Source organism: Erythranthe guttata, chromosome 8, assembly GCF_056151865.1.
Source record: "Erythranthe guttata isolate IM_541 chromosome 8, IM_541, whole genome shotgun sequence".
NCBI lineage: Eukaryota > Viridiplantae > Streptophyta > Magnoliopsida > Lamiales > Phrymaceae > Erythranthe > Erythranthe guttata.
The window spans coordinates 18,445,549-18,465,088 of record NC_142540.1 but is presented as its reverse complement, the minus strand read 5'-3'; the positions used below and the strand labels follow the sequence as shown (position 1 = coordinate 18,465,088).

General features: G+C 35.1%; 5 protein-coding genes across 8 annotated transcripts; 3 read left to right on the top strand and 2 right to left on the bottom strand.

The window, feature by feature from the left end:
• The first annotated feature begins 651 nt into the window (after positions 1–651).
• LOC105961880 (putative amino acid permease 7) lies at positions 652–4,496 on the top strand. Of its 2 annotated transcripts, XM_088822187.1 has the most exons (7): positions 652–942; positions 1,923–2,159; positions 2,809–2,902; positions 2,996–3,210; positions 3,327–3,460; positions 3,544–3,771; positions 4,018–4,496. In XM_088822187.1, the coding sequence occupies exons 1-7, from the start codon at positions 843–845 to the stop codon at positions 4,405–4,407; spliced, it is 1,398 nt and encodes a 465-aa protein (XP_088678313.1). In that variant the 5' UTR covers positions 652–842; the 3' UTR covers positions 4,408–4,496. The 2 variants fall into 2 exon arrangements, with proteins under 2 accessions (XP_088678313.1, XP_088678314.1); XM_088822188.1 differs by lacking the exon at positions 652–942 and having other exon boundaries at positions 1,170–2,159.
• A 492-nt stretch (positions 4,497–4,988) lies between these two features.
• Positions 4,989–6,682, top strand: MYB80 (myb domain protein 103). The gene is made up of 3 exons (XM_088822185.1): positions 4,989–5,286; positions 5,383–5,512; positions 5,759–6,682. Exons 1-3 carry the CDS (start codon positions 5,154–5,156, stop codon positions 6,477–6,479), a joined length of 984 nt encoding a protein of 327 aa, XP_088678311.1. The 5' UTR covers positions 4,989–5,153; the 3' UTR covers positions 6,480–6,682.
• Positions 6,683–6,888: 206 nt separating this feature from the next.
• TEX1 (Transducin/WD40 repeat-like superfamily protein) lies at positions 6,889–10,563 on the bottom strand. The gene is made up of 11 exons (XM_088822186.1): positions 10,127–10,563; positions 9,892–9,987; positions 9,138–9,267; positions 8,807–8,898; positions 8,605–8,673; positions 8,157–8,214; positions 7,961–8,060; positions 7,720–7,806; positions 7,539–7,617; positions 7,278–7,410; positions 6,889–7,199 (listed from the first exon to the last, which is right to left on the bottom strand). Exons 1-11 carry the CDS (start codon positions 10,187–10,189, stop codon positions 7,165–7,167), a joined length of 942 nt encoding a protein of 313 aa, XP_088678312.1. The 5' UTR covers positions 10,190–10,563; the 3' UTR covers positions 6,889–7,164.
• A 488-nt stretch (positions 10,564–11,051) lies between these two features.
• LOC105962105 (Calcium-binding EF-hand family protein) lies at positions 11,052–13,142 on the bottom strand. The gene is made up of 5 exons (XM_012986387.2): positions 12,879–13,142; positions 12,347–12,599; positions 12,064–12,266; positions 11,797–11,971; positions 11,052–11,343 (listed from the first exon to the last, which is right to left on the bottom strand). The coding sequence occupies exons 2-5, from the start codon at positions 12,540–12,542 to the stop codon at positions 11,228–11,230; spliced, it is 690 nt and encodes a 229-aa protein (XP_012841841.2). The 5' UTR covers positions 12,543–12,599; positions 12,879–13,142; the 3' UTR covers positions 11,052–11,227.
• A 2,652-nt stretch (positions 13,143–15,794) lies between these two features.
• LOC105962106 (ubiquitin-conjugating enzyme E2 5B) lies at positions 15,795–18,480 on the top strand. 3 transcript variants are annotated; one of them, XM_012986388.2, is made up of 5 exons: positions 15,795–16,010; positions 16,967–17,062; positions 17,241–17,368; positions 17,606–17,710; positions 18,106–18,480. In XM_012986388.2, exons 2-5 carry the CDS (start codon positions 16,993–16,995, stop codon positions 18,247–18,249), a joined length of 447 nt encoding a protein of 148 aa, XP_012841842.1. In that variant the 5' UTR covers positions 15,795–16,010; positions 16,967–16,992; the 3' UTR covers positions 18,250–18,480. The 3 variants fall into 3 exon arrangements, with proteins under 3 accessions (XP_012841842.1, XP_088678309.1, XP_088678310.1); XM_088822183.1 differs by having other exon boundaries at positions 15,879–16,000; XM_088822184.1 differs by having other exon boundaries at positions 15,889–16,138.
• Positions 18,481–19,540: the final 1,060 nt, after the last annotated feature.

The following is a 19,540-nucleotide window of genomic DNA, read 5'->3' as shown; positions in this document are numbered from 1 at the left end:
TATAATTGTTATTAATTATTTCTCAACTAACTAAGCAGTTAAGACTTAAGAGTGATAAAAGGCAACATGAAAATAAGTAGAAGTAACGATCTATTTAAATTTTAAAATGATAGGGGTCAAAAAAAAACTTTCCAAAATAATATGGGCAGATGGAATATTATGCAAAAAGTAAAGGGTAAAATACGGTCACCCTGAGGTAAGGTCAAATTACGGAAAAAAAATCTATCATGTAATTTGGATAATTACAACCACCCATAAATTATGAATCTTCTTACACGTCCACCCCTGTTGTGTCAAATTCAACAGAATCTTCTAAATTCTTTGGAATGTTCTCTAGTCTGTACTCGTTTTGTGCAAAAATGCAGTTTCTGCTGATGCACCACAATCTGATTTTTTACAAGCCAAGAGACACATTTTATGATCGATCATCTTGTTTCAAAATGTGGAACTCGAATGGGATAAAACGGCTACAAAATAGAGAATATTCCACAAAATTTAAAAGATCCCACTAATATTGACACCACAATAGTGGACGTGTAAAAAGATTCATAGTTGAGAGGTAATTACTCAAAAATGAGGGGTGTTTTCGTAATTAAACCTTACCTCAGGGGTTGACCATAATTTACCCAAAAATGTATTGCTAAAAAGTCTATTATGGGACCTATCAATAAAACTATAAAATTCGGACAAAAACAAAAATGGATGGAGCCCATCGGGGAAGCCACCTCCGACTTTCGCGGTAGTTTTCCGGCGCCCGTCGCACAACCACGGTGTTGTGCTATCTGTATGTATATGCGGTGTTGTTGACCTTAAAACTTGATCAGCCTTTCTCCCCACTAACAATGGAGATAGGCGGAAATGATCAGCGCTCCTTCTTATCACCTTCTTCGTCTTCTTCATTATCATCTTCTGAAGAAATCATGAAGCATGCTCATAGGAGAGGTTATTTCCACTTTCGCCCCCCTTTTATTAATTTATTATCACATTTACCTCAAAAACACTTCGGTATTTTGCAATTGAGTCCCCCCCTGTTTTTGCCCTAATTTTTTGCTCTGATTTTTTGTGCTGTTGGATTTTGGTGAAATTTCAATATCAGGTTAGGTAAGAAGAACTTTCAAGTCTTGTTTGCCTTCATTAATTTGAGCTACTTTTCTTGGTCACTTTTTTCCAATCTTTCTCTTACTAACTTTCCTGTGTTTGTTTCTCTCTCTACTTCTTGATTCTATGATTTTCCCCCTTTTTAAGGGCTTAGTAGAATTTTTTCGCAGTTTTCGATAACTCCAGCCATTACAATCCCTTTTGTTCTTTCTTCGAACAAGATTCCGTGTTTTGATGCCGAAGCAATAACCTTTTTCGGAGAAATAGAGAAAATTTCCAGTCTTTTGATTGAAATTTACTCTTTTGAGGTGTCAATTAAGCAATTTCTTTATCGAAATATGAAACCCGGAAACCCGAAAACCGGAAAACTTCGTTTCACAAAGTGGGCATCCAAAACGATCACTACTTTCTTTCCTTTTGTTTTGATGCCGAAGCAATAACTTTTTCGGAGAAATAGAGAAATGATCCAGTCTTTTGATTGAAATTTACTCTTTTGAGGTGTCAATTAACCAATTTCTTTATCGAAACCCGAAAACCCAAAAACCGGAAAACCTCATTGCACAAAGTGGGTATCTAAAAAGATCACTACTTTCTTTCTTTTTGTTATGATGGGATAGAAAAAAGCAAGTCTTGACTACCCACTGGTTGTTTTTGGTGCTGTAAAAACTGGACCACATTTGACCATTTCCTATGATTCGTCGCACACCGTAACTAGTGCAGTCGATTTTTTATTTTATTTTTCATTTTTCACTCTACAAATCATTGAAGTCGATTTTTTTGAGAAAATTGTTTTAACATGTGTGTTCCTCAAACGAAGAGAACAGGGACTATATGGACAGCATTAGCCCATATTATTACAGCGGTTATCGGATCCGGTGTTCTGTCCTTAGCATGGAGCATATCTCGGCTCGGGTGGATTGCGGGCCCACTGACCATGTTGGCGTTTGCTTCGGTTACTCTTACTTCTGCCTTTCTTCTCTGCAACTGCTATAAATCCTCAGACCCTAACAATGGTGTTTACAGAAACGGGTCCTACTTAGACGCTGTTCAAAGAATTCTAGGTAAGTATTATTTGGATCGACATTCTCGTTTTTGTATGTTTAATTTCTTTTTCCCCTGTTTTTTTTCGTTTACTTTGTTGAGTAATGTTTCGTTTGTGAGATAAATACATGTATACTTTAGTGTTAGGTAGAATTGGTTAAATAGTTTTGATGTATTAAATATTAGATTAAATGCTCGATAGCTAAGTTTCGTTTACGACTTGTCCACGGACTTGAATCCTATTATATGTTGCAAAAAATTAAAAAAAGGGAATCTTTTTTTCTTGATTCCTCTGCTGTGTGAATGGAATCATTACGAAAGTGAGTTAAGATTAGAACTCAAATTTAAATTGTTTTGGTGGAATTTTAAGACGTTTAAGAAAACATTTTTCGGTTCTACTCGGGTTTTTTTTCTCGCTTGTATTTCAATTGGGCCCGACACAAGTTCTTGAAAATTAAAATTATATTAGAAATATATGAGTTCCAAGATAAAAGTTGTCTCTGCTTCTTGAATCTTGTGCACAACTCGAATTAAAAGATGTAATCAGACGCTGATTTTTATTTTTTTTTGTTAAATAAATGACGATAAATCGGAAAATGATACCTTATGATATATGGTAATATTGGATTATCTGTAGAGAATATAACATTATATTATTCTGCATCTCAGGAAAGAAAAGTGCGTGGTTCTGTAGCATTATTGTCCGAATAAATTTCATCAAGTTAGGTATCGTGTACACAATTACATCGGCCATCAGCATGAGGTAATAATGCTACGGTTTTCTTTCAAAAATCTAGTAATTGAAGTTCGATAAAATTCATTACTCTTTTTTTTTCTTTTTTGTCTAATGGTGCAGAGCAATTCAGAGATCGAATTGTTTCCACAATAAAGGGCATAAAGATGCTTGTAAATACGGAAACACTTATTACATGATTGCATTCGGAACAATTCAAGTAATTGTTTCTCAAATACCCGATTTTCGAAATACCCAATGGCTTTCGGTTATTGCTGCAATCATGTCCTTCACCTACGCCACTATTGGATCAGCTCTCGGCTTGGCCAAAGTCATAGGTATATATATATATACATAAAAAGAACCGAAACAAGAATTCTTTTTTGTTTTTTTTAATACTAAAAACTTTTCGCCACATATATAATTATTATTTTTTTTTTATTTTTTTTTGCAGAAAACGGAGAAATAAAAGGTACCATTGGAGGAGTGCCAACATCTACTGCTGTTGACAAAATATGGTCGATTTCTCAAGCACTTGGCGACATTGCCTTTGCATTCCCATTTTCTCTTATTTTTCTTGAAATAATGGTGGGTAAATCTTTTACTTATGTACCTAGAAAATATATATATATATATATATATATATATATAATAATTCGTAATATTTGAAGGATACTTTGAGGCCTAATCCACCGGAAAAAGTCGTAATGAAGAAGGCGTCTGTGGTGGCGGTATTTGTTACGACTTTCTTCTACTTGTGCTGTGGAGGTTTCGGTTATGCCGCCTTTGGAAACTCTACTCCGGGGAATCTTTTGACCGGATTTGGATTTTACGAGCCCTATTGGCTAATAGACTTTGCTAATGCATGCGTGGTTCTTCATCTTGTCGGAGGGTATCAGGTACTCACTCTCGTTTCTTTTTTTACGTGTCGGATTTAGATCAAGAAATGTATATATATTTTTCACAGTAAACGTTGGTTTTACAATTTCAACGTAGCTAAGCTAAAAAATCACAAAGGGGTAATTTTGTCAAGAAATGATTTTTCCCCCCTAAAATTAAGGGTTTTTAATAGCTTGATTTTTCATTTATTTTGTATGCTTTATTTAAAAAAATTAAAATTAAAATTAATCTCGTTGCATTAGTAGGTATTCAGTCAGCCACTCTTTGCGGGCATCGAGAAATCGATAGGGAAGAAATTCCCAAACAGCGCATTCGTGCACGGAACCCTAAAACAAGTCCCCGTTCTAAGGCTGAATCTCATGAGGCTGTCCCTCCGAACCGCCTACGTGGCGTTCACGACGGGGTTCGCCATTTTATTCCCGTATTTCAATCAAGTCGTCGGAGTAGCCGGCGCGATCAACTTCTGGCCAGTGGTCGTCTATTTTCCGGTGGAGATGTACCTTGCGCAGAAAGGGATTGTACCTTGGACTAGCAAGTCGGTTATTTTCCGAGTTTATAGCTTCGTAACGCTGCTCGTGATTCTCTTCGCCTTTGTCGGTTCGATTAAGGGCCTGATTACAGCCCGGTTTAGCTAAAAAGCTAAATTACATTAATTAATTAAATAATTAAATAATCATGTAATTGGAATTAAACAACAGAGATTTAAATAAGAATTTAGTATTTAGTGTGTGTGTGTGTGTGTGTGTGTTCTTGAATTAGCGGATGAGGGGTAACCTTTGCAATGCATGTGGAAAATAAATAAAAAATGATTAGATTAAATACAGAATAAATATTACAGAGGAATCTATCTGTCTTGCAAGAAACATGACGTCATCACACCAGAAGGAAACCTTAATTTTGTCGAAAATGGCAATATTGTATTTTATCAAATAGGAATAATGGGGTGATTATTGAATGAGTGAATCTGTAAGTCACCCAACCAAGCTATGTATCTTCTCTCTCTATTGCAAGTCAACTGTAAAGTGTTCACAGAGGTGGGGGGAGTGGGGTGGGGGTTTGGGGGGGAGGGGGGGGGGAGTTGACCGGGCGTATTGGGGGTGAGCTACCGGCCAATGACTCACACGCTCGATGGGCGTTGAATAAAATAATGAAATCATGCAATTTTTGCTCTGAAAGAATTTGAAGAAGAAGAAGAAGAAAAAAAAAAAACGCAGGCGTGCGTGCAATTCATCTGGCTATATCTATAATCTAATCTCCCCCCACGGTTTACTACTACACAGAGTAATTGAGTTGATTATTATATTATTATTATTATTATTAAAGTTGGCTAGCTAGGAATTGTTTTTGTCTGAGTTTTAGAGAGAGAAGGAGAGGAGAGAGAATGGGGAGAATACCGTGCTGCGAGAAGGAGAATGTGAAAAGAGGGCAGTGGACGCCGGAGGAAGATCAGAAGCTGTCTTCTTACATTGCTCAGCATGGTACTCGCAATTGGCGTCTCATTCCCAAGCATGCTGGTTCCTTCCTTCTCCCTCTAGACTCTCTCTCTCTCTCTCTAGACTTTCTCTCTCTCTCTAGACTCTCTCATATTAATTCATTAGGTATAATTACAGGTCTGCAGAGGTGTGGGAAGAGCTGTAGATTGAGGTGGACTAATTACCTCCGGCCCGACCTCAAGCACGGCCAGTTTTCCGACACGGAGGAGCAAACTATAGTTACCCTCCATTCCGTTCTTGGAAATCGGTACATCCTATTCATTCATTCATTCATTACTCCCTCCCGTGCCAAAATATATGTGTCACCTTTGGATTGTTGCGCGCGTATTACGAAAACTTATAAATGTATGTGCGTCGATTTTAGAGAACAGTATATAGAATGACTAAAATATCCAATAAGTGCAAAATTGAAAAATAGTAATTAATGCATTATTGGGGGAAAAAATTAGAATTGGATTTGAAATTAGGGATTAATTAAATAATTGTCGGGCAGGTGGTCGGTAATAGCGGCGCAGCTGCCGGGGCGTACGGACAACGACGTGAAGAACCACTGGAACACGAAGCTGAAGAAGAAGCTCTCCGGGATGGGGATCGATCCGGTCACACACAAACCCTTCTCCCACCTCATATCTGAGATCGCCACCCTCCCGCCGCCGCAGGCGCCGAATTTGGCGGAGGCGGCTCTCGGCTGCTTCAAGGACGAAATGCTCCACCTCCTCACCAAGCGCCGCATCAACATCCAGCTCCAGCACCAATTCGGTTCGAATCCGGCGGCGGGAGGCGGCGGCGTCAAGCACGAGGAGCAGCAGCAGCACAAGGACGAGACAATCGAGAGGATCAGATTCGGGATGTCGAAGGCCGCGAGAGAGCCGTCTCCGACGAACAGCAGGCCCTGGGGAGACTCCGCCGCCGCGTACCACGGCGGCGGGGGTTTCGGGTGTTTTCCGGCGGGATCTGAATCAGGGTTTCACTACGAGCTGGCGTCGCTCGGCGGCGGGGACGACGGAGATATGTCGCCGTGGAGCCAGAGCGTGTGCATGGGGAGCACGTGCGTGGCGGCGGCGGCGGCGGTTGGGGAGCAGGAGAGAGTCGACGGCGGAGATAATGGGGAAGATTCTGGAAGCGGGAAAGAAGCGGGAAATAATATATACAACTCTGAGTGCTCTTTGTGGGATTTACCCACCGATGAAGATCTAATGAATCCTTTAGTCTAAGGTTGACTTTCTGGTCAAATTTAAATTATATTTTATATATAGATATGATTAAGCTTCTCAACTAGCAAAAAATGTGAATTCAAATCATTAAACAAAATAATAATTACAAAACATCGTTGCCAAAATTAACCCTTGAGTAAAGTCAAATTACGAAAAAACCCCTTATATTTTGGTAATTAGTAATTACAACCACTACCTTTCAACTATTGATTTTCTTACGAAAAAACTCTCCTTCTATATGTAAATTTAACATTACAAGAGCGGATGCGTAAGAAAATACATAGTTGAAGAATAATTGTAATTACCCAAACAAAAGGGGATTTTTCGTAATTTGACTTTACCTCATGGGTGGTCGTAATTTACCCTTATATTTTTCTTGATTTTCGCTGCCTCATTTTATACAACATTGTTTTCGCCCGAGTGAAGCAAGATCCGTTCTTGCATAAAACTACACCGACGAAAATAATTTTATTCGGGTTTTATATTACATTACAATAATAAAAATACAGAGGGCTCGAGGCAAAGGGACCTACATTCAAAGATCTAAAAGTTTATATTCTAACATAAATAAATAATTAACAACAATCATAAAATCTTTAGTATGAAGATAGCATTGAGTCTTTCGCCATGTGGCTCTTACATGCAGAAGCTCAAGCTCGATTTGTAGCTCTGTGCATGGACTAAACTACGCACTCTCGAAACCAAATATCCGGAACACACCTGCAGTACCAAAAATTTCAAAAATCGCAATTTAATTAACATCTAAAATGTAAAATAAATAAAATATTCCTCTATTACCTTCATCGGTCTGATATTTGTTTTTATCGTCTCCAGCATAGGCGATTAAGTTGTGTTTGGGATTCCATTCTACACTGTTCATGGCAGCTCGACACGGAATCTGATGGACCGATCGACCTGTTTGAACATTGGCCTGTAGAGAAAAGAATAAGAAAATATTATTATGCTGTCTATTTTTGCCGAGTAAAATCGTGTCATCAAATGCAGAACAAACAGAAAACTAGTTGATTACGAAAAATTTAAACTTGAGGGGATACTCACTATATCTATGAACAAATCCTCGCTGGCAGAAGCAATATATTCGCCAGTGTGGTTGAAACTTATTGTTCGAACAGGCCACCTGGCAAAATTAAAAGATAAGGTCTAAATTTTCCACAATACGTGATATCAGTATTAAATTAAAATGAGAAAAAAAATCATAACAAAAACAGATGAAACTTACTCGAGTTTTGTGAAGGTACGGACACAGAGCATCTCGTTTACGTCCCAAAGGCTGACTAAAGAATCGGCACTTCCCACAGCAAAATATCTGTGCAAGCAAAAAAATAAAGTTTCCAACAAAAACATCAAAAAGCCGCTATCAGTTTCGAATGCTAATTTTAATCAATTAAAAGATATATAACTACTTAGCTAAAATCATTTGAAAGTTCATATAAAACGAGATATAGGGATCTGAGAAACACCTTCCAACTGGATCAATTGCAATGCAGTAGCAACCTGCTGTATGAGCCATGAGGGTGTTAACTGCTCGGAGTGACGGATATGCAAGCACTTCCACAGTACCTAAGAGCAATTTAGATTTTCAGACATAAAAATTATAAATAAATAAATAAATAAAGCCGATACAAAACGGACATCTTTTGCACGATCAGTTCTTACCATTCCCAGTAGTTAAAAAGAACTTATCACCGGTTGTGTTCCACGCAATCTCATTCACCTGATAAGAAACAATTGTAGATGAATAAGACAAAAGTAAATTGATGAAGTGTTTAAAATTGAAAGATGTGTAACGCAGTGCGAATACGCAATAAGGATATAATAAAAGAGTTCTATCCCATTATTTTGTAAGTTTCAACTTTTATGTATCAATCGGATTTTAAATCGGAAGATAATCTAAAATATGTAGTTTAATAATTGCTGCTATGAATTAGGAAACCATTGTCGAGGGATGGCAGATGAAAGTAATCTTGACCGAGTAAAATTATCAACAAAAGGAACCTTTGTACAGACTTAATGTATGTACAAAAGATACACGACTTGTCCAATCGAAGAATTGAAGCCTAGTTTAGTAATTTACCAAGCATAAAAAAACCAGCACAAAAGTTACCTCATAGTTGAACTTGCGTTTATGTATGGGCTTAAATTTTCGTACATCCAATATAGTTAACTCGTCATCCTGAAATCAAACGAAAATGCAAGTGAGACAATCACATGCTGACAAAGTAATGACATTATGCATTGCAAAAAATCTGACAAGAATTGTACGTGTAAGAGGAAATGCAAGCAGCACCGAAAGAAAAAACAATTACCCTATTTCCAACGGCAATGTGAGTCCCATCGGGTTTATAAGTGATATTAATATTTTCCCCACTGAGTTCGGCTTGCTGCGAGCATTTCCCGCCTGCACAAGTGAAGAGGAAACCACAATATATGAATCCTATATATTTCTTCATTAATGCCGGAAAAATTTCTTTAAATCATTATTCTTCAAATACTAACACTGGAAAATAAATTAGGCACTTATAATCTGACGGCAGTACTGAAAATAAAATGGTTTGTGACACCAGAAAAAGATCTGCCCTTAAACGTACACACATCATTAAAGATAAACAATCTCAAGTAATAATAATAACAACTTACTACGCGCATCCCACAAGCGGACAGTCTTGTCACCGGATGCAGTCGCAATCAAATCGGCATGTTTCGGGTCCCAGCATAACTGATCCACGCTATCGGTGTGCCCCTTTAGCTCAATATCTTTAGCCTTACCCTGCATAATCAAATAACTACGCTCATACCACTTAACTTTTGAGTCCATATTATTGGAGTGCATATAGGCCAAAATAGAAGCTTCTAAAGCAAGTGAAAATACGAGCCGAAGTAAATGTTCAACCAATCTGATACTCGTTACTGACTCTAACTTAATCACTCTTCATCATCTTTTTACGTTTCTCTAATTTCTTTAGAAGGGGGTCATACTTTAAACAATTTCTTGATCATAACTCATATCTGTACTTAAAGTTCATAAAATTAACTAGGTTTAGAAATCTTGTGACCTCGACGTCTTACTACAATATATACATATTGTGTGTGTGTGTGTGTGTGGTAGAATTTGAGAGATTACTGTCAGGCTCGGCATTTGATTCGTATTGGATTGAAAACGCAAACCGATAACTAGATTATTGCATACAAGTAAAAGAACAGAGGGCTTTAATCCAATGGGTTCCAAATCAATCTTACTCTACCCATTCAGATTACACCATAAATTTAGTTCCAACACACACACACACACACACACACACACACACACACACACACACACACACAGAAATCAATTAGAAATAAATAGAAAAAAAAACAAAAATAATAGTAACGAATAATCATGGAATCTTACATGGCCGTGAGATTCGATGTGCCAAACGCGTGCGGTCTGATCAACGGAACCGGAGGCCAACTTCGTGCCGGTGCAATTCCATGCCACCGAATGGACCTTTGTAACGCAGAAAAAATTCATAAATCGAATTTCACATAGAGCGCTAAAATTAATTGACTGCGGGACAAGCAAAAACCCTAAAAAAATTTAAAAAAACGAAGCCCTAATTTAGCTAGGGTTTAGAAATAGGTTGTACCTTCTTCTTGTGGCCTTGGTACTCTCTGCTGTGGAGAGTTTTGAAGGGTATCGCTTCCTCCATTGCTGTATTCAGTTCTTACTATTGCGCAATTGCCTTTGGTAACTTTATATTCAAATTTAATTTCCTTTTTGAGTTTTTTTTTTTTTTTTTTTTTGAAAGTTGTTTTCAATTCAAGTTTGGTAAGAAATTGAGTAAGGAAATAAAAATTGAACTCTAGTATTTTGTTTTTTTATTATCATATTCCTTTAAATAGGACCCCGAGTTTTATAACTCCCAGACGAGATCTCGAATCGAAAATCGAATAGTTTCATTTTGATTTTTAGTTTTACTTAAAATCTATGATGCACGGAAACTTTTTTATATATATAAATAAATATTTTGAGGATGAACAAAATGAAAACGAGTTTCCACCAAAAAAAAACTCCAAAACTCGTTTTAAATAAAAAACTCATAATTGCATACTAAAATGTTAATAAACTTCTATTGGTGTTCTAATATTTTTTGTAGATGTTGTATTTCATACTAAAATAAATTTATATGTCCCGAATGTAATTTGTGAAATGACAATTCAGATTGGAACTTGTAGATTATATATATTTGTAAATGCAAATATGCAATTGACGATAAGTATATAAATTAAACACTATAATATTTTTTTTTTAAATTACGAATGTACTCCTATATCTTTAATATTTACACATTTCCCCAAGTTTTTGTACCTAACTTTTTGAAAAACAGAGTTTTTCCGAATCCATTTCACCGTATCCGCGTTCTCGTGTCAGTTCTACATAGCTTAATATCCATCCATCTAAACTTAGGCGTGCTATAAATATAAATGTGTGTAATATGTGTATAGCTAGTGATTCAATAAACATTTACAAGGATTGATATAATCATATAACCACCAAGCTTACTCGTAATATTTCCGCCAACTATAAAACGGCCATGGATCGGCATACGATTTAATTCGAACATATATATGTTTCAACCAAAAAAATAATACAAACACTATTTGCGCCAAAAGAGGCAGCATTCATCGGTAATGCAGCAGCAATTACTCGAACATGTTTCATAATTTTACAGCATATAAACGTTCGATCACACATTTTCGTCGTCATCTTCATCATCAATGTCTTCGATCCCGACCCAATGAGTAAAAGCAAAAAGAAATTCTTTAAAGTTCACCATTCCGTTTCTGTCCCAATCCATTTCCTCTGCCAAACAAAAAACAGTCAAAACAGTCGAAAAACAGTCATTAGACAACAAATTCAATTTTACCGGTACGGTATATTCAAGATTACGCATAACTTTCTCGTCTAGCCATCAATGTAGCTGGTTCAAGTTGCGCAAGAAAGAAAATTTAAAGGGCTACAACTTTGTTGTTTTGAGTTTTTCCAAATTCCGACCGTAAGATTGTCGAAATCACGTTTGAAGTAGACATATAAATCTCTCACCAGACATCCAATCTAACCGATTCTAGTTGTATTAGAAAGCCGACTCAAATATGCGGTGCTTTGAATTTCGCCAAATTCGGGTTCGAAAAATGGTTAAAAACTTAAAATCATATTTGAAGTACAGAACGGTACCGGTAAAATTGAAACGACATTTAACACATTTCAGATTAGCAAATAAGAGAAACATATGTATTGCGAGAAGAGAGCACCGACCGAATCTTTTCATGGCTATTCGACCCGAAGAGCGTTCTCCCGAGGTAGTTTCGTTAATCGCATCGACCATCTCACTCTTGCTCACGTAACCATCCTTGTTCTTGTCTAGAAACACAAACGTATCCACTAAAGTCTCGAACGTCGCCTTCAAATTCGGCATTCCCATCTGAGATTTCTATCAATTGTCAAGGAATTAACTAACACAAAACAAAGCATCGATAGACGGGGAAAAAATAAAAATCGATGAAGTAATCGGAATATGGATACAGCATTCTTGTCGGATGGATCTTCCGTCAGGAGATAGACAAGGCAGATAAGAACGATGAATTCGTTGAACTTCATCGTCATGTCTTCGTTTATATCGCACGCCTGAAAAAGATCGTTTATTTCCTCCTCCGTGAAACTGATCTCCAGCTTGCGAAAGCAGTGCTTCAGTTCTTGCAGATCTATCGTCCCGTTTTTATCCTCGTCTGTTTTACGATTAATTTTACAAGACGGAGTGAATTGACAGACGAAAGAATAGCGCGTAAAATGCGGAGAGAGTAGCTACCGTATTCGTCGAAAGTTGTTTTGCATTTACGAAAGCTCTCGTCTATTTTCGGAAACTTTAAGATGATGCTGTTGAAGGATTTCATCGAGCTGCCTTTTAACTCCCTCCTCTGCACCGCCTCGATTATTTTCGACTCGAGCTTCGTTTCTTGCAGTGAAGACTTTGCAGATTCATCCTTTGCAACTACACCTCCCATTTTAGGTCAAATTGAGGGTGGCGCGTGTGGGCGCGTGTGTGGGTGTGTGGTTCAATTCTGCAAAACAAATCAAACGTTCATCCATAAAGCCCTAGAAATCAAATCAAATCATTTATCAAAATCCAGTGACACCTGATTAAGATAGTAATTACTAAACAAAAATTACAAATTACACACACACACACACACACACACACACACACACACACACACAGAGAGAGAGAGAGAGAGAGAGAGATTAATACAGAGAATCGAAAGAGGGAAAAGCTGAACCGATCGAAATCAACAGCTAGCAAATAAAAATTGAGAATACAAGTATGGTGATTGGTGGAGTACCTTTGATTTTCTACGGTTCGAGCTGGATAAAACTGAAACCTTGATCAATGAAACTATCGGAAATTGACCTAATTGTGAAATGGCGAAGTGGGCTGTTGATGAATTTCACGTTTACTGTGTTTAATTTTGTTTTAATGTTTTTTTAATTGATAAATAATGAAGATCGATCCACCATTAGTGGTTTATCCACCACGTATAGCTGCGCGTCAGATGAGATCTTCTTCTATAAAATAGCTTAATATCACTTTGCACCCTTGAAATAATGTGTTTTAGCACTTTGCACCCTTAATAAAAAATAATAGCAGTTGAACCTGAAACACAATAAATCATGCAAAACGTATCCGAATGATTAGAAGTTTTACAAAATTTAATATTTTCGGTGGTATTTTTTTTTAATGCTAAATGTCAATGTAATCAAATTTTTTTATTCATAAATTCTTTTGAAGCTATAAAGTGCAAAAGTAAAAATACATATCGACAGCATATTTAAAAGTTATATTTTTTTATAACAAAAAAGTATTTTACAATAAAAAAAATATTATTCGGCTATTTTGTTATAACATTATTTGAAAATCATACTTTCTCCCAAAGTTTTCTATTAAAATATTTTCACCAATTACAATCGAATAATTTAGTACTAAAAGTCTATTTTATTTTAATTTGTAAGAAAATATAATTTTTCTTTAGTAATTAGTTGTGAATTTTATTTTCTTTAGTAATTCGTTGTGAATTTTACTTTCCCCACTCTCATAACTAGGGGTGAAAGTCGGATGGATCGGATAGGAATTAGCCTTTTCGGAAAATTTTCAAAAAAATTCGGAAGTACAAAATCAATTCCAATTCCAATTCCAAAATTTTCGGAATCTAAAAATTCATTCCAATTCCATAAGGCCCGGAAATTTCGGAATTTCGGAAAAAAATTGGAAATCACATAAGCTTTAAAATTTCAAAACGTAGCCGAAATTTTCTAAAATGTTTATAATTTTTCGAAAATAAGAACATCCACATCGATAAAAGTAAAACTAATAACTACTAAATTTCAGTTCAAAAAAATATATAAAAATAAACAATGCATAATATCCAATAAAACTTCTAACAACAATCCATTATGTCAAAATCCTAAAACAAAACTAGGTGCATTTTTCAGAAAATAAGTATTATATAATATATACTATTTATAGGTGTATTTTTCGGAAAAAAAATCTGATTTTTTCGGAATTAATTTCGGAATTAAATCGGATCGAAAATCGGAAATTCCAAATTTATTTTATATAATTCCAATTCCAATCCAAAAAAATCGGAAAATTTCGAAAATCAGAATTTCGGAAGTCGGAATGAAAAAAGTTATTCCAAAATTGGAACTTTTCGGATCAGAACTGGCAGAAATTGGAAAATCCGTTCCAACTTGCACCCCTACTCATAACAATTTAATATGTTTATTTTGCACCTTGAAAACAAAAAAAAAACAAAAAAATAAAATGAAATATTGCTTTTATTAAGTTTTAAATATTCAATTCATAGTGCATTGTGAATGATTTATTATGTTTTGAGAGTGCAAAGTACTACTAATTTTTTTCCAAAGGTGCAAACTGCCGAAATATTCCATTTCAAGAATGCAAAATAGGATTAAACCATATTATATGGTATAGTTTATCCAATATACCTAAATCCAACTCATTTTCCATATTAAATAAATTTTGTTTGAAAATGACCTTTTTTCAAAACTCTACATGACGTGTAAATATAAACATAGTTAAATACAAGGAATATATATATATATATATATATATATATATATATATATATATATATTTCATGTTATTCTAATATGTTTAATTTTTAGTTACATACATATATATGTCTATAATTCATATAAATATTCCAATTTACAAGAACCCAAATACCCATTTAATTCTTGTTAATTTATTATGATTAAAAACAGTAAAGCCCATAAGTAGGATGGGCTTTCATTGGATAATTGTTAAAAAATTGTGGCCCATAAAAAAAAAAGAATAACTAATATTAAATCAATTAAATTATTTGCAATAGCAAATGATGCCTTAATAATACCCACCACTAATTAAAAGTATAGAATATGTTAATTTTTAATTTTTCCAAAAAGTGATTCTAATACCCCAATAATAAAATAAGATTTATCAATTTATGATAGGAAATTATTTATTTATCTTAATTGAATTTCTGAATTCTCGTGGAGAACACGCTACCAGCAAATCTTGATGACTGATCTTAAAGTAATTTAAATATATATATATATAATAAAAATAAAATAAAATAAAATAGAGGGCTTTTAAATTTTAATTCCATGCACCAAAAAAATCAAATGGAAATTAACATAAACAAAAATAAATCTGACACGTGTGCGAAAATATTATTATTTAAAGGGTAAATTACAAGCACCCCTGAGGTATAGTCAAATTACAAAAAAACCCCTCTTGTTTGGATAATTACATCTACCCTCATATATGATTTTTTCTTACACCTCCACCCTTATGGTGTCAAATTCAACATAATCATCTAGATTCCGTATAATGTGATCTAGTTTGTACTCATTTTGTGTAAAAATACAGTTTTCGATGCACCACAAACTGATATATACAAGCTAAAAAACACATATTATGATCATCTTGTTTCATAATGTAGAGTTCGAACGGGATAAAACGGGTACAAAAGTGACAATATTCCATATAATCTCGAAGATTCCACTAATTTTAAGGAGTTGAGGGTGTGGTTATAATTATCCAAACAAGAGGGGTGTTTTTGTAATTTGACCATACATTAGGGGGGTGTTTGTAATTTACCCTTTTTATAAAAAAATAATGCAACGGCAAAAGCATGTTGAGATTAGTACGACTGAGAAAACAAATAATAAAATGCAACACGTGTGGGAAAATATTTAGGTGGGGCCCACCTGCACCGCCAAAGGGAGTGACACGTGGGGAGAGTGTATATAAAGGCGGACGCATCGTATCTTTATTTTCTCCCTTGATGCAAAGCGAGAGAAAGCAGCGAAAAGCGTCTCCTCCTCTTGTATTTAATTCCTTCTTAGCCCCAATTTTCCATTTTTCCTCCTCAATTAGGTTTTTCTCGCTCTCTCGCCGAGGGTGCGTAACCGTAAGAAATTCTCCCCCAATTTTTTATTTGTTTGTTTATTTATAGTTGGTAAGATTATCTGTTTGTTTCGTTTAATCTGATTTGTTGGTGGATTTTGGAGTGGTGTTCATGCATGTTTGATTTCTAGGGTATGGGTTTTTTTTTTGTTTTTTTTTTAAATCGTTTATGTTTGTGTTTATTTATGTGGTTGGATGATGGCGGTGATGCGATTTTGTGTTTGCGTGCGGCGTATGTGAAATGAAATCGTTTATTTTATTTTATTTTAATTTTAATTTTGGGTGATATGATTATGAGAATTAAGGAGGCCGGTGGGAATATTTTGAGATTTTTTATTTAATTATTTGTTTATAATGCATGTGAATAGTTGTTCTTTTGTTGATTAGGGTTTGTAATTGGTTGGACGTCAGTAGATGTATCTCTCTCTGTATGCAATTTTTATACATTCTTGGGTTATTTAATTACTTTCTATGCCACTGGAAAAAAAAACGAAAAAAAATTGGGTGAATGCCTTTTATATTGTCGGTTGGCTGTTTTTGGATGTGGGTGAATGATGATTGTGTTTGCATAAGATTTTGTTCGTTTAGAGGTTGGTGATTTTGGGTAAAACCTGAGATAATTGCTTGTTTCGAAAAGTTGTTGGTGTTTGCAATCGACTTTAAGGAAATAATTTAGAGGTTGTAGTGTGTGAGATTAAATTTTCATATTCACCTTATTGTCTGAAACTTCATATATATCATGACGAAATAGATTTAGTTAAAAATGATAAGGGTGCAGGTGGCCACCTTAATTCTTACGACCTCTCGTTTTTCTCGTACATACTTTCAAATTTTCCCGATTTTCCGGGAAGTAGCGTCGATAGGGTTGGTTCTGTCCATACTAGGATGACTTTGCTTGATTTGTATTATGTTTAACATCCCTCACGGATTGATTTTGTTCTGTATGTAATAATTTTGTAGGTGCTCTTTATTTCAAGAACAACGCGATGGCTTCCAAAAGAATCCAGAAAGAATTGAAGGACTTGCAAAAGGACCCCCCTGCCTCCTGCAGTGCTGGTATTCAATCATTCTGAAGCATTTTATATTTTGCAGGAAATGCTAATCAAGGATTTTCATATTTAAGTAGGGGTGTTATTGCAAATTTGCAATATCTTACATCTGATATTCTGAAGCATTTTATATTGGCATTTATTTATTTATTGTAAGCTCATCCAGATTTTGTAACTTTGTGCAGGTCCTGTTGGTGAGGATATGTTCCACTGGCAAGCTACCATCATGGGTCCTTCAGACAGCCCATTCGCCGGAGGGGTGTTTCTCGTGACGATCCACTTCCCACCTGATTATCCATTCAAACCACCGAAGGTGCACTTGATTTTTAATTTCAACCTTTTCATTGGTAGTTCATGTTTTCCATGATTCTTGGCGAATGGTGATATTAATCAGATCGTATTTTACAGGATTGAGTATTGATCATTTGATTGTTATTTGTTAGTGTAATTTGTTGAATGTGGAGATGTTGTGGTGTGGCAGAGTAGACTGAACGAAGTTTTCTTAGTTTTAGTGTTTTTTGTAATGTATGAATTTGATTCTTGTGAGCAGGTTTCCTTCAAAACTAAGGTTTACCATCCGAATATCAACAGCAATGGTAGTATTTGTCTTGATATCCTCAAAGAGCAGTGGAGCCCTGCCCTTACAATATCAAAGGTATTATCTGAATTGAATTTATTATTTTCTTCCATTTTCATGGGTTTTTATGCACGGTATCCTGTATATTTTAACCATCCACTTTGTTATATTGATGATGATGAATTAGATAATGGACTTTGTTTGATGTTCGGTGAACCCAGTAATTTTCCGGGTCGACCTGAAAATAATGGAATAAAAGATTGGCTAATCTTGTCTTAGGAACCAACGAAGCCTTACTGGATAAATTTGTCTGAATGATAAGTTCATCCCATTTATGGTTTTGATAAATGTGAAAATATAGTACATCGGATAGTCTTTATAATGCTATTATTATCGTTTATGTTACCGAATTTATGGGTGTTAACAAATAATATGAATTTGAAAGAAAAAAAAAATCTTCTTTTTTTTCGCAGGTGCTGCTCTCTATCTGTTCATTGTTGACTGATCCAAATCCGGATGACCCTCTTGTGCCGGAGATTGCACACATGTACAAGACTGATAGAGCCAAGTACGAGAACACTGCTCGATCATGGACTCAGAAGTATGCTATGGGTTAAACTTACAGTAATATGTCAAATTGCAATCAAACTTTGTTGCGTTATATTTCATTTCTGCTAGGGTTAATAAAGTCTTAAACAGAAGAACATGTGCTGAAATCTTGAAACTCCTGTAAGTTCCTTATATCTCATGTTATTGGAATGGTGGAACAGGCAAACTCTGTTTGGACGAGAATTGTTCGTTTTGATTTTCGTTTTATTAGAATTTGTATGCTTTTTTCGTAGGTAAAATTGATTCTTCGTGGTATTCTTTGTTTTGAAATGGTGTGGATTGTGGAATGATAATTTCACGATGCGAGTCTATGAAGTAATAATCGAGTCTATGAAATAATCGGACTTCCAAATATATATATATACCTGGAGAAACGGTCTAGGTTGAACTTTATCGGGTTATTAGTGGGTATATAGGGTTATATATATTCTCATAATGTGTGTAGATACATAAAATATTTTGTGCGCATTTGCGTGTATGTATGTGGTAATGATTGTGTGAAAATTAGCCTATACATGCAACTTAATCGTATAATAATTGGAAAAAAATATAGTTTTCATCCCTCAAGTTTGCACTAATTTCACATTTGGTATCCCATGTTCACAAAAAACATATTTTGCCCCCCATATTTCAAAAATTCAATATTTTTAGTCATTTCCTTCAAATTTTCTTCATATTGTAGCTGACGGACTAACGCTAAATTGACGAAAACGACTAAAAATGTCAAATTATTAAAACATGAGAGACCAAATGTATGTTCCTCACTACTGTAGCTGACGGACTAACGGTAAATTGACGAAAACGACCAAAAATATCAAATTATTAAAACATGAGGGACCAAATGTGTTTTTTGTGAACATAATAGACTAAATGTGAAATCGTTGTAAACTTAAGGGGTGAAAACTGTAAATTTCCCTGTAATAATTTCATATTATATTGCTATGAGAATAAAATCTTATTTTCAATCATATTACTTATTTAAAAAAAAAACACAGAAATTACCTAAATACGCAATTGTCAGACAACTATATTGATTCCACCTGTAATAATTATTTAATAATAATTACATAATCATTTAGCTATTTGGGACCCTATTTAATGCTCATCAGTGTACAATGAGTAAGATGGAGTATATTATGATTAAAAATAAATAAATAAAAAATCAATTATCAAGTGCATTGAAATAGACCAAACATCACAGCACATAGTACAACTAGTACTAAACCTGCATGTACGTATATATCAGTAGTAAACAGCCAGCCTAGCAATATCTAGCTTCCATGTGTATCTGTGTGTTTT

What these genes read in the sequence shown, in the direction of transcription:
- LOC105961880 (XM_088822187.1), top strand. Translation starts at nt 843, where the DNA reads ATGGAGATAGGCGGAAATGATCAGCGCTCCTTCTTATCACCTTCTTCG. An exon ending in CGCTGTTCAAAGAATTCTAG is followed by an intron (nt 2,160 to 2,808) that starts GTAAGTATTATT and finishes TCTGCATCTCAG; the next exon opens with GAAAGAAAAGTGCGTGGTTC. An exon ending in ATCTTGTCGGAGGGTATCAG is followed by an intron (nt 3,772 to 4,017) that starts GTACTCACTCTC and finishes TTGCATTAGTAG; the next exon opens with GTATTCAGTCAGCCACTCTT.
- MYB80 (XM_088822185.1), top strand. Translation starts at nt 5,154, where the DNA reads ATGGGGAGAATACCGTGCTGCGAGAAGGAGAATGTGAAAAGAGGGCAG. An exon ending in TCTCATTCCCAAGCATGCTG is followed by an intron (nt 5,287 to 5,382) that starts GTTCCTTCCTTC and finishes GTATAATTACAG; the next exon opens with GTCTGCAGAGGTGTGGGAAG. An exon ending in CATTCCGTTCTTGGAAATCG is followed by an intron (nt 5,513 to 5,758) that starts GTACATCCTATT and finishes ATTGTCGGGCAG; the next exon opens with GTGGTCGGTAATAGCGGCGC.
- TEX1 (XM_088822186.1), bottom strand. Translation starts at nt 10,189, where the DNA reads ATGGAGGAAGCGATACCCTTCAAAACTCTCCACAGCAGAGAGTACCAA. An exon ending in CTTTTTAACTACTGGGAATG is followed by an intron (nt 8,061 to 8,156) that starts GTAAGAACTGAT and finishes AATTGCTCTTAG; the next exon opens with GTACTGTGGAAGTGCTTGCA. An exon ending in GCAATTGATCCAGTTGGAAG is followed by an intron (nt 7,807 to 7,960) that starts GTGTTTCTCAGA and finishes TTGCTTGCACAG; the next exon opens with ATATTTTGCTGTGGGAAGTG.
- LOC105962105 (XM_012986387.2), bottom strand. Translation starts at nt 12,542, where the DNA reads ATGGGAGGTGTAGTTGCAAAGGATGAATCTGCAAAGTCTTCACTGCAA. An exon ending in ATCCATCCGACAAGAATGCT is followed by an intron (nt 11,972 to 12,063) that starts GTATCCATATTC and finishes GACAATTGATAG; the next exon opens with AAATCTCAGATGGGAATGCC. An exon ending in AATAGCCATGAAAAGATTCG is followed by an intron (nt 11,344 to 11,796) that starts GTCGGTGCTCTC and finishes TTTGTTTGGCAG; the next exon opens with AGGAAATGGATTGGGACAGA.
- LOC105962106 (XM_012986388.2), top strand. Translation starts at nt 16,993, where the DNA reads ATGGCTTCCAAAAGAATCCAGAAAGAATTGAAGGACTTGCAAAAGGAC. An exon ending in ATCCATTCAAACCACCGAAG is followed by an intron (nt 17,369 to 17,605) that starts GTGCACTTGATT and finishes TCTTGTGAGCAG; the next exon opens with GTTTCCTTCAAAACTAAGGT. An exon ending in CTGCCCTTACAATATCAAAG is followed by an intron (nt 17,711 to 18,105) that starts GTATTATCTGAA and finishes TTTTTTTCGCAG; the next exon opens with GTGCTGCTCTCTATCTGTTC.